This window comes from Perca fluviatilis, chromosome 9 (genome assembly GCF_010015445.1).
Source record: "Perca fluviatilis chromosome 9, GENO_Pfluv_1.0, whole genome shotgun sequence".
In the NCBI taxonomy this organism is placed as follows: Eukaryota; Metazoa; Chordata; class Actinopteri; order Perciformes; family Percidae; genus Perca; species Perca fluviatilis.
In genome coordinates, this window is record NC_053120.1 from 31,736,133 (window position 1) to 31,749,477 (window position 13,345).

Sequence of the window (13,345 nt, forward strand, 5' to 3'; positions counted from 1 at the left end):
ATGAAAATGGTGCATATTAGGTTAATATGTTAAGGTCTTTGGTGATTAGACTCCATGGCATGTTAGTTTATAAGGGGTATAGAGGCCGTGGATATATAGGAATATCCCCCCGATGGAGTCTAGACACTGGTGGAGGTAATGAAGGGGTAAATGATGCCCGAAGATCTGGATGGATGTGATGTGAAGCGGGGCTTCTGATGAACCCTTGGTGCTGGGAATAATGAGAACTGGAGGTGAATGGGGTGGAGGAGGGTTGCATTGATTTAGCCAGAAATTACAACTGACAGCAGCAGAGAGTAGAACAGATTTAAAGTTTGAATGCAACAACGCGATAGCTCATGGAAATTGTGGCAAATCTGGTTGGTTTAACTGAAAGAGTAAATGCCCACATTCAGCTAATGACAATGCAGCCGATTAGGTCAGTAGAGAGAGAAATGTAAAGCATAGAAGTCTTCCTGAAATAATTTACGCTGAGCTTCATATACACTTGTAAACGTCACCAATATTGGGACTAATTTCTTTCCATAGTTGTTGCATGAGTTTTGTGACATTTTTTGTGATGGACTAGTGTATGCCCTAATCATGAGCAAAGACTTCAAGGAAACAAATAGTGAAAAAATAAAAAAATGTAATACAAAATGTATTAAATACTTCCCCAAATGCAAATAGTGTAGAAAGATATATTGGTAATTAGTTACATGAAATAAAATGAATAAAGAGACATCTGATGGTTGATTTAACAGTAACAGATTTTGAAAGCATGTTCAGATGATTGGTTCTTATTTATTGAAGTAAGAGGAGGGAGAGGAGTTTTGTGTAGAGAAACACCTTGACAGCTGTGGTCTCTAAAATTAAACATCAATTTCTGGTTATCTACTGATGGACATCCAAAACTGCAACTGTGAACAAACTCTGAATCCGAGTCCCAGGGGAGAGTATGCTGTTTTGTGGCGTTTTAGTTGTTCTGGGAGGCATGCTGCATGATGACTGAACACAGACTCAACATCTGCAAGTACTCATCTGCACCGTCTGACAGGCACTTACTGACAACCTGAAACAGAGAGGAAAAACAAGCACAAACAGGGTTTATAAAAGGTATAAGTCCATCTGAAGGACATTAACTCTACATGACACCATGTATTATGGACCTAAAAAAAAGATTGAAGAAAAAAGATTGGACAACATTATAACAAGTTATATGGTAACAAGTTATAACAACTTCCTAACTAAAATTGCAGTTAATTTAAAATGACTGACTTCCTGTTGGGAACCGAAACCCGGTTTCAAATTAGAACAAATTCCAAAAATGCCAAGAACCAGCTATTAGTAATTTTTTTTATTTTGGTTCTGCATATCGGTTTCAAATTACACAACTAACACAGGGCACTCTTTCTGGACTGGACGATGCTGCGCAAAGTGATACATTTTGTTTTGTTTAGCTAACACAAGAACCAGCGCTACATCAGATCACTTACCGCCATCTTCTCTGTAATTGCCGACTTCTGCTTGTCACTCAGGTCCTGCTCTATGATAGACTCATGGAGCTGACTCAGGATCTGTGTGGCTGCATAGCCTTCATCCACCATGTTCTGACAGAAGAGACATTAACGTGAGAATGCGACATGCATCTGGCTTGTGGTTCGCTTTTTTAAATTTATTTTTCATGATTAAATATCCAGGGGTCTCATTTATAAAACTAGGATCCTGTAGGACTGTACGTGCGCCCAAAAGCCCAAATTAGGGTACGCCAAAAAAAAGTCAGATTTATAAAACTGTGTGTACGCACACCTGTAAGCAATGTTCCCTTTATAAATCACAAGTGTGCGTACGTGGATCAGCCTCTTATCCCGCCCCGTACACGCCAATTTTTAACCATAAATAGTCAATGTAAAGCACCTCGTGAATGCTGATAAGTATGTTAATGACCCTTGCAGTTGTTCATGACGACTGGCGGAGAAAAAAAAAAAAAAAACGACCCTCTCAGACGCTCGGGAATTGCTGCCAATTGAATTATAATTTCGGCCTGTTGTCGCACAGTGTAGGGAAACCGGATCTATAGACTACCTTTATTAATAAAATCTTTCAAAACAGGCATTACGGCACTCGGGGACAGCTTCGATATACCAGACGTATATAATAAGATTTAACAACTTTTTCTCCCGATTCTTCCATTCCAGTCCTCCGGCAGGGCAAGCAGTGCCATCATGCAGCATGGTTCACCACAGTATTTATGTTTAGCCTACAACAATTTGTGATTGTTAACACCTTGCTAAAATCACAGCAACAACTAGTGGTATCCCCCACCCCCGAGATACAATTTGAAATTGAAATGTAATAGGCAAACACACTTTTCTTCATGCAGGTTTTGTTATGAACAGTATTAAAGTTTAGACCGATAACGAGGACATAGAGCGTAACGATTGCGCGAGAGCTTAACGGCTGTATTTCCAGACTTTGACATTTGATGATATATGCACAGTATTAAAAACTGATATTTAGTTATTTACAGTGTGTTCTGCAGTTATCTAATGGTAGGGTGCTATCCTGTATTCCATGCAGTCGGGCTATCTCCTCCTCCTGCGCTCCGTAGCAGACAATGTGACGGCGGGACAGTGCCGATTAAATATTAAGAATGAGTTTTTATTTAAGATTTGAGTTGGAGGTGTTGATGGAACAATTATCACTCAGTACAAGCGCAAATAACACTGCTGGATTAATCTTCATGATATGGTGTGAAGAAATGTGCGTGAGGCATTAATACTTAAACATATTAAGAGTAGCCTAATCGTTATTCCCACATCTACTTTCTGCAGTCTGACTTCAGTTCACCACCTCACCATCGGCGTCGCCAATTCCTATTTTGTCTCCAAAATGTGTGTACGCATAGGTCAGAGTTTGTGTGGAGGACCGCACACTCTCCCGTCAAATTTGTTTTTTATAAATCACAACCTTTGCGTGGGAAGTGGCGTATGCACATTTTCAGCCCCGTTTTGTGCATACGGCACGTTTATAAATGAGACCCCAGGGCTCTGTCTTACACTTGCATGGCGCACAGTGAAGCGCAATTGTTATTGCTAGTTTCGGACCACAATTGTCTTTTTCATGTCCAGCGCCCACGTGCAAGTAGGCATCGGCAGGTTTCCGATTTTAAGGTATACTACGGTATGAAAAAGTCACTATTTCAAAACCACTAAAATTTTCCGTTATACCGTTCCTGCGGTATGAGCTGTATTTATGAATCATTGCCTCCTTGAGACCTCCATTTGACTCCCTTCCCACTGAGGAGGCACGGGAGAAATGCAAGGAAATCATGGGAGGAGAGAGGCAACGAGCAACGAGACGTCCTTTCCTCTGAAACGTCACATTAATTCGTCAGTTAGCAACTCCTTCAGCTGCACGGCTTCCGGGAAGGCTGCTCTTGGGTATCCTCACCTATAGCTCCTCAATGCTCGCTCCGCGGCCCAGAAATAAGAGCTTTGAGACGGCCTTCACCAAGGAGAGACGGAACAACTTCCGGTTCAGTCGAGGAGCAGAGGAGCTATCAAATAAGGGTTATGAGATGCAGCCCGTCTCTCCCTCCATTCTTAAGCATTGCGCTGATCAGCAGTCTCCCATGTTCACACCTCACTTGAGACATGCCACGCACCAGCCTGCTTAAAGTCCTCCACCATCATCCCTGTCTCCAAAAAAAACAAGGATCACAGGACTTAATAAACCAACCGTTTTTATTTTAATGTAGGTGACAAAAATGCACCTGACACAGACACAAGGGTGCTGTGTCAGGAGAGGGAGGAGATTGAGAGAAACTCTAGGTTTATTGAAGAAAACCTGCTCCCAACCAGGTTAGGTTCACAGACTCCGTTACCATAGTAACTGACTCTGAGATTTAGGCTGCGTCTCATTTCTCTGCCTTACCCTTTCCCCCTACCCCTTAGTTTTGCGCGTTCACGTGAGAGTAAGGGCTGTCCCAATACTCATTTTGATCAATGGTGTAGGGCTAAGGGGAAGGGCTATATACCCCTTAGAGCCAAGTAAGGACGCAAGCTTACTTGGCCAGCAAGGGGTATCCAGATACATTGCGCAACAAGGAACAATGGCTGCCAGGTCGACCATAGAGACCCATAAATGTAAGTATTTTCGGCTTAAAGAATTGATTTAAAAATTACGAAAGTCTTGTTTTGTGCTCTACACAGTACTCTACATATATATTTGCAACCATTAATTGAAACGTTTTTAAAAATCGCTAGCTTGCTATGCTAATGCTAACGTTAACATTAGCTACATTGCTTATTTGCACAACAGTCCTGCATTTCTCTGCCTTGAATGGACTCCATGCATGTCTACAGTGTTAACTAAACTCCATTAGGAACGAATTTCGTTTGATATCAGTGCATAACACTACTTGCTTTGGAGACATCGATACATGCTTTACATATACCGTCCTGTATCACACACAGGGACCCCGGAGGAAACCCAGCAGCTGATCCACTTTCGGGCTGAAAACGAGCAGTAATCATTTGTAATTCATTCCTGTTCATGTACCTGTACATTGTTGTTGGTTATGATACAGCACACTAATGAAAGAAATGGGGTTGGAGGGAAAGGTTACTGGCCAACAGGCATCTGGAATTTCAGAAGAGCTGTAGTTGTTTTGTTTGTGGTCTTGTGTCTTTTTTAGTTTTACACATTTGAGTGCCTTTTTTGTGTGTGACATGTAAAGTATGGTTCTAATAGTTGATAATGGTTCTGTAATATATTTTTATATAATGTTTTTGCCTGTTATGTTTTTTTGTTAAAAAGTGTTTATGAACATCAATGACATTCAAAACGGTGATAACTGAAACAGATATACAACACACCATGCAGTGTGTATAGAAATATTTATTGCAAACGGACTTAAGTATGTATGATGACGTAACCAAGTGGCATCTCATTTCATAGGTGTATGTTTTCACCCCTGCCCCTTATTTCGAGGGACAAGGGCTAGGGATAAGATGAAGGGGTAGGGGGAAGATGAGAAATGAGATTCAGCCTAAGTTACCTCTCTTTCTGACACGGGCTGGAGTTACCCCTCTCTCAGGTTTGATTTACCTCCCTTTCTGAAACAGAAAACCCAGAATTCCCCTCATCTCAGGGCTAACATCAGTTTTCACTAAACCTGCTTTCTGAAATGAGTTTCTGGATTCCTCCGAAACCTACGCCAAGATCCTGTTTGTGAACACCATCCTCCAAGCTCTGCTGCAGACAAAGACTTCCTGTCTGACTGGAAGCAGCATGTGAAGCTGGGGAAACACATCCCTGACCATCAGCATCAGTTCCACTAGGGATGGGCATTCGATAAAATGTTCTTAGTCGATCGTCGGGAGAATTAACAATCGATTAATCATTAATATTTTTATATTAAAATTCATTATTTATTCAACTTTTTATAAATTAAAAATGCAATGAAAATACTGCATGTTTTTTTTTTAAATTACAAGAACAACTTTTGGCAGTTAAACTGGAGATTATGGATATAGATTATGGATATAGATTATAGATATATGCGCTGCGGTGCTCTGAAGCAGCAGAACCTGCAGCTGCAAGTCGGCGTTCTTAAAAAGAGACCCTTGTTTGTTCCAAAATAAATAAAAAGAATAATGTTAAATAATAACTTTACCAAAAACATAATACTTAGATCTGAGAGGTTTTGTCAAAATGCAACTCAAAACTATCCAAGGCACGGAAGAAGCCTAATAAAAAATAACCAGTAGGCTAACTCGCATACAACTTCTGCACTAGTCTACTGATTTTTGTTGAGAAAGATAAGCATGTTGAGATGCAACATCGCGTCTGACCCCAGATCATGATCTGGGGTCAGATGCGACCGCTACCTGGTGACTGTCAGTCCAGCCACCGAAAAACACCTGCGCTGCTGGGATGCACAGGTACCTCCGCGCTAACTTGGCCAGCCCGGGGAACCTTATTCCGTTCTTCGTAGTGAGTGTCTACCAGTCTGGTGATGGTACGTCATGACAAAATGTGATATGCTGGTTCCAATATCCATCTCAATGAACTTGCAGATCCCTTGGGTAATTTTCTCTGCTCGTTGTGCATCGCAGCTCCTCCGTGCTAACGCCAATATTATGCTAGGTTGAGACTGAGAGCAGGATGCACTGCAGCCGCCAGCAACATTAAGCAGGGTCGGATGCACTTTGTTTAGTGGTAGGCTACATCATTTGAGTCGTGGTCCACCCCACACTGGTCCAACAGAGGAGCCCCTTCTCTAAGAGGCTCCGAGAGCTTCGATATCGCACAGACCGCTACAGGAAATCATTCCTACCACAGGCAATTAAAGTTTTTAACACTTCATCACTGAGTGTGAGATAAGACTCATATACATCACAACTGCACTGAATGCACCTTGCACAACAGGTTTATCTACATCCTATCTTTACTAGGGAAACAGTTGTACATTTTTACTCCCCAACTTGTACATTACCTTTATCTGTTGAATCAGTTGTACATTTTACTTCCAAACTGTATATATTTTAAATATTGCTCGTGTAGTATTCAATTATCTAATGTATATTGTTTCCTATTATTTAATGTATGTGTGCTGTGTGTCTGATATTTTTGCTGCTGCAACACCACTATTTCCCATTTTTTTGGGATCAATAAAAAAAATCTAATCTCATATTATAAAGTTATTAATTTGTTGAATAGATGCTGCATTAGTAGAGAAAGAACAGCACAACAGTATGTTTGTTTGCTTTCGAGGCTGAGATGACGCTAAACATTAGTAGTAGACTAACTTACCTCAAGCGGTTAAACACTTACGAAAATAAACGCAAGTCCGACCCAAATCGTCTACGATCCGTCTAGCGGCTGCCGCTGGAGAATTGAGATGTGTAGAATCGACAGCGCATTCATTTTAAAATCCTCAGCGGAGGAGCATCAACAACTGCCCGAAAGCACGGTAGCGTTATATGGTGGAGCGAGATAGAGAGTGAGTGAAGAGAGGGAGCGCCCAGCGGCGTTAGAACAAAGCCGTGACTCATTGAAATAAAACGTGTTTTCGCCAATTCATCTCTAGAAATGCGACTGTAGCAAGCATGTCACTATCACTAACGTTATCCACATTTATATTTACACACAACAAATGATATATCCAGCTTAAAAAAAAAGTCTAAAAGTCGGAAGCTAGAACAAATGCATTGTACAAGGAGTGGTTGCTATGGAGACGATACACAGTGTTCAGTTCTGTCAAAGCCGGTCTACGGAAAGCCGTTCCACTCCCTATTCAACCCCATTGTACAGAATTTGGTTGCAGTTCTACCAGAGTTCCACTGGGGGTGATCGCGGTCCAGTGCAAAATGAACGGGACTCTATGGAGCTAGACGGCTAAATGTGTCTCTTTCACCTGATTGTCGTTGAGAAACCTCAGATTTGATTGTAGTTTTTGCTGTAACCTGTAACCCAAGTTCAACATGGGTTACAGGTCGAAAGTTGAATTAACGATTACTTATGTCCTTTTGATTTCTTACAGGGGGAGTCGTTGCCCATAACACGCTAGCATTCTGCTAATGAATGCCGATTGGTCAGTGAAGGTCTGATTACGATCGGAGATCCCCCTTGACGGCATCCGAAGCAGAGCCTGAATGTCAGAGTGAATATTTCGGCGTAGTCTTTAAAACATCAGCAAACCTCTTTCTAGCACCTGTATTAACAGTGAGAGCTGAAACTGTTAGCTGTGTTGTCGATGCCTCGAGAGAGAAAAAAGGAAGCGACTCAGAGTAGGACCACGTCAGGCTAGTTCTAAACTGTTCTACAGAGAAGAACGGCGTCACCGTTTTGAGATTTGGCATACATTTGGGCCTTATTTGAAGAAATGTAAATAGTTTTTCCTTTATATGAATTATAATGCTCATTAGGTTTATTTTTGCACTGGATGACTCTAAATATGTAGGAGAACTGTTTTAGACAACACACATGCTTGTGTAGCATTGCTGTGGGTGTAAAATCAATCAATATGACATTATTATTTTTAGGGATGCACCGAAATGAAAATTCTTGGCCGAAACCGAAAAAGAGGAAACCAAGACCGAAAACTGAAACACCGAAAGAAATTATGGCAATTATTAGTACCATTGCATTTATGGCTATGACTGTGTACTAACTTTACTAAAATCAAGGCATTGCAATTGTATAAATTAATATTAAAGTTTAATTAAAAAAATATCTAGCAGAAATATGGCTGATAGTCACATATAGTATATAGTAGCCTAAGAACAGAATAGCTTACCTATTATTATTATTATTATTATTTGAGGCACTTTCTTGCAGGATTTCACTGAACGTATCAGATAACGAGGGTGCATGCCCCTCATCTGGTGCAGAGAGACGAGTATTTTTTTCTGCGCTCTGATCTCCTCCTGCGCTGGGCGCTGCTCCGTGTGCGCTCCGTCTCTGTCTCCAAGCGGGTTCTCCGCATCCATCGCGGCCTGGATCATTTCTCGTGCGCCCTGCTTTATTTCCGCATCCAAGTAATGGTCTTTATAACGCGGATCAAGTACAGTCGCGATGAAGTGCAGAGGATCCGAATAGATCTCACTGAAACGTGTGCTGACAGACACTAAGAGCGTACTTTTCATTGTTTTTACTCCGTGGTCTGTCGCAACCTCTTTGCTTAGGGGACGCTTTGCAGGTGGATCGGGTACTGACACACGTGCAGGTCGCGGTTTCTGTTTGTGTCATCACAACATTTCGGCCGTATTGCCGTATCGTACTGTATTGGTTGGTGTGAATCAAAACAAATCTCATGTGGACTTTTTAATTTATTTATTTTTCTAAAATATGTTAGTCTCACAATCTTGAAGTTTATGACCAAATCACAACATAAAAAACGGTAAACAATGGTCACTGTCTGACATTTTTGTGCAATCTCACTTCTCATACGAGACTTTAACGCTACTTGTGGGTGTTACCTTTAATTAAGAAAGGTCTTACGAATCAAACAACAACACTCATGAGCCAATAGGTTCCCGGGAGACCGATCGCTTGGAAGCCAATGATGTCTCTGTATTCAATTTGGAACAACCACGTTTTGATCGACAGCCGTTTCAGCCAGTAGCAATTTCAACTGTAACAAGGGACTGTTACAATGCTTGGCACACCCTGAACAACTTCTGAAAAGACAACTTTCCAAAAAGAAGTTGGTGTGACACTGTACCAGAGTTAGCTATACAGCTAATTGGCATCTCTGGTCTACTATGTAAATAGTTTGTGTGTGAGCGTTTTTGTATTTTGCAGTCGTTTTTGCACTTTTTATATTTTTACATCTGTGGTCCACGTTCATGTAAATAGTTTTTGTATAATTCATGTTTTTGTATTTTGCACAGTTCATTTTTGCAATTTTCTAATATTTGTATATAAAAAAACCTTGCCAGTGCACTTTGTTTGCCCTCTTTTATCAAAAACTCTTAGGCAGAATGGAAGAAAATGTGTTTTGTGTGGTTACCCACAGCATTACACAAGTTATGACTGGCATAACATCCAAATACATACCCCAGAGTGTTAGCTTTCATTAGATACCAAGATTATGTTTCTAGCCAAAGGGGTTCTCAAGTTATAAGCCTTGGAAACTCAGTATGCAGTCTTGGTAACCAATGTCCCTTTTGGAGTCTCCAAAATGGCACAAAACAAAAACCCACAGACATACCTGTAGAAAAATATTCATATAAAATCAAGTTTTGAGTCTTGACTTTTCTGTAGTAAGCTGAGACATGTGGCTATGACCTATTGTTGTCTGTATCTCACCAGATGTGTTCGGAGCAGTGTATTTTAGTCCGTTTACAGACTTTGACGGAAATAAAAATCCTTCCATTCTAGCCTCTGTAACTCTGTGTCAGTAATAATCACCCTGACACTTGCAAAAGAAACTAGAGATCATTTCCTTTCCAATGATACCAGGCACACTCTAGAGAGTCAAAGTATATGGGAGCTGTACCACTTTTAATTTGGGTACGTCGTTTGGCCAAAAAGCATGAAATTTCAGCCGACTGGTAAAAGGCAAATATCTCTGATTTGGATATTGCACTAGTCCATATTGTGATTTCGATAAAATTGCGATTAATTGTGCAGCCCTACCAAAAACACACCTGTAATTAATTGACACTAGTGATGGACCGATTTTATCGGCCAGCTGATATATCGGGCCGATATTTGCACTTTATTTCAATGGCTACTTTTCAGGTTTATTGTTTTCTTAAATTATTTAAAGGACATTTTGTGATGACCTGACTATATCTGTCTTATGTCAGCAAGCAATGAATCATCAAGGCTGTGTTGTAGATGAAACCCTTTTACCCTTGTACAGTTAACCATATGCAGTACACCCATCCATATGATGCACATTGCACACATAATTTGGGTGATATGAATGCAGAAGTGACACCGATCTGTGTTTTTGTTTATTATTTTTAAAGGGGTGATAAAATGCAAAACCGATTTTACCCTGTCATAGTTGAATAACGACAGTTCGGTGGGTAAATAGGACATACATAGAAGCTCAAAATCCCATTGACACCCTTTTACTATGAAAATTTCATATTTTGAAACTGCCGCTGAAAACGGGCGAATCCCAACAAAGCTGGAAGTTGACGTCAACCTCCCAAAAACCGGAACCTTTGTCAGCCCATGGGTGTATTAAGAGAACGGTCACGCCTAACATTTACATAGGCTACACAACTGACCTGAGATCAGTTAGTCTTCTGAATCTAGGTCGCGCAGATCTCGGAAAATGTATACATTGTTCATATGCTATTTTACCATTAAATTCACTTCTGAGAATTTTTTATGCAAGAAATCAACTACTTAGAGGTCAAATATGGGCCGCTTTTACGAAAATTGATGTCTAATTGCAAAATTTGTCCGACTGTGTCGGACTTCAGAGGCTGGTGCTGCCTGTGTTGCTGCCTGCGCCTCGCGCCTTCCTCCACAGACCCCGGTGTAACACCGGCTTGCTGTGAGCCTTGACATTCGGCGCACGGCTGCTGCAGCCCACAGCACCTCATACCCACGCAAAGTCACCGTTTGGGCTGGTGGACTACTACCAAACGCGCTGCTCTGACAGAGCTCCAGGGCCTGCAACTCCCCCTTCCTGCTAGCTAGCTAAATGCCCGGTGTATGTGAGTGAAAGCGCGTGTCAGCGAGCTGGCTACGCCAGCATTCTCTTACCACAGATTCTAGTTAATCTTATAATGTGTGTAATTATAATGTGTTGAGTTATTTAAACAAACGATTGGGAAAATAAACGCGCGTCTCCCATGAGTCTCATTGATAGAGCTCTATCAATGAGAGCTAGCACAACCTTCTTAGAATTCCTCTGGAATTCACAAATATTCATTAACTTGAAATCGGACACCGCTTGTTAGCTTTATAAAAAATATAGTTAGATGTTGTATAAGTGCCGGGACGAAATTCAAACTGTAAATATACCGCAATTACGACCAAAAATGAAGCTAACTAGCCGCAATCTGTACACATAGGATTGAAGGGACAGTCGCAGCAATCGAAAACCTTACAGCTCACAAATATTCATTAACTTGAAATCGGACACAGTCGTTAGCTTTATAAAACATATAGTTAGATGTTGTATAAGTGGCGTGACGAAATTCAAACTGTAAATATACTCAAATTACGACCAAAAATGAAGCTAACTAGCCGCAATCTGTACACATAGGATTGCAGGGACAGTCGCAGCTAACGAAACCCGTACAGCCCACAAATATTCATTAACTTGAAATCGGACACCTTTGTTAGCTTTATAAAACATATAGTTATATGTTGTATAGCTAAGGGCGCGTGACATGTGTGTAACATTTGGTAAGAGATTGCTGGTGTAACAAGCTCGTGACCGCCGCTCTCACACACGGGCCATTTAGCTAGCAGGAAGAGAGGAGATGGCAGGCCCTGGCGCTTTGTCAGGGCAGCGGCGGTGTAGTAGTCCACCAGCCCAAACGGTATGAGGTGCTGTGGGCGGCAGCAGCCGTTTCGAGCTCAATCGAGCTCACAGCAAGCCGGGGTCTGTGGAGGAAGGCAGGCCAGGCGGGAGCCCTAACACAGGCAGCTGAACTCAGACACACAGTTTTACCAAATTTGCAATTAGCCATCCATTTTCGTAAAACGGCCCATATTTGAGCTTTATATCGTTGATTTCCGCGATAAAAAAGTCTCAGAAGTGAATTTGGTAAGGAAACATTGCAGTGTCTGGAATATGAGATTCTGTCGCGTTTCTAATGTATGTGTATTGAGATTCGCTCAACCAATCAGCACACGCACCTCTAATGCGTGTGTATGGCGAAGCGGTCAACCAATCAGCGGCTCTATGTGTGTGCGTACGGGCTAAGGCTCAACCAAGCAGCGCGCAGCTCATCTAAATATTCATGACCATACCATATTTGGAAGAAAAGCTCTTGTTACAAATAGTGCCAAAACACAGGGATGCATAAGGGCCAATAAAATATCAACCAGGCCATTTTCAGCCCAACTAATGTTACATACCCCATTAGGAGACCATAAGGAACAGTGTGAAATACCCTATATAATCATTCTATCACCCCTTTAAAGAAATGGCAGAGCAGAAAATCGGCAGCCCATATCGGTCATCGGCTAAGGCTGATGAAAAATAATCCATATCGGTCGATCCCTAATTGAGACTAAATACAATCCCTTTGCACCTTACTTTGTGCCCCTATGCATTGTTTACAGGGTTCATAAACCTTTTCCAAGGTCAAATTCAAGCACTTTCAAGGTCAATTTTAAATGTTTTTCCAGCACCTTTATAAAAAAAAAAAAAAAAAAAAAAGTACCACCGTAAAATCCATACCAATACATAGTCAAAATTATTATTTAGTGTTTTTATCACATTAAAAGAGATAATGCTATAAACAGCCAAAATTGTGTTTCAGAATAGCAGAAGGATCAGATACAATATCTCACTAAAGTGAGTACACCCCTCACATTTTTGTAAATATTTCATTACATCTTTTAATGGGACAACACTGAAGAAATTACACTTTGCTACAATGTAAAGTATCAAGTGTACAGCTTGTATAACCGTGTAAATGTGCTGTCTCCTCAAAATAACTCAACACACAGCCATTAATGTCTAAACCGCTGGCAACAAAAGTGAGTACACCCCTAAGTGAAAATGTCCAAACTGGGCCCAATTAGCTCTTTTCCCATGTGAGGTGTCATGTGAGTCGTTAGGTAGCGAACGTTAGCTAACGTGAACGTTAGCACGAACAAACTGCACAGAGAGCTAAGATGCGTTGGTTAGCCTTGCACCACCAAAGTGCACATC

General features: G+C 41.1%; 1 protein-coding gene across 1 annotated transcript in view; it reads right to left on the reverse strand.

Moving 5' to 3' along the window:
- Window positions 1-763: 763 nt before the first annotated feature.
- rfc4 (replication factor C (activator 1) 4) overlaps window positions 764-13,345 on the reverse strand; it is a gene marked incomplete at its 5' end in the record, with an annotated part of 44,662 nt that continues 32,080 nt past the window's right edge. The window contains 2 exons of the mRNA XM_039811869.1: window positions 764-1,051; window positions 1,476-1,589. Of these exons, the coding sequence (XP_039667803.1) occupies window positions 956-1,051; window positions 1,476-1,589 (210 nt within the window). The remainder of the gene's footprint in view (window positions 1,052-1,475; window positions 1,590-13,345) is intronic.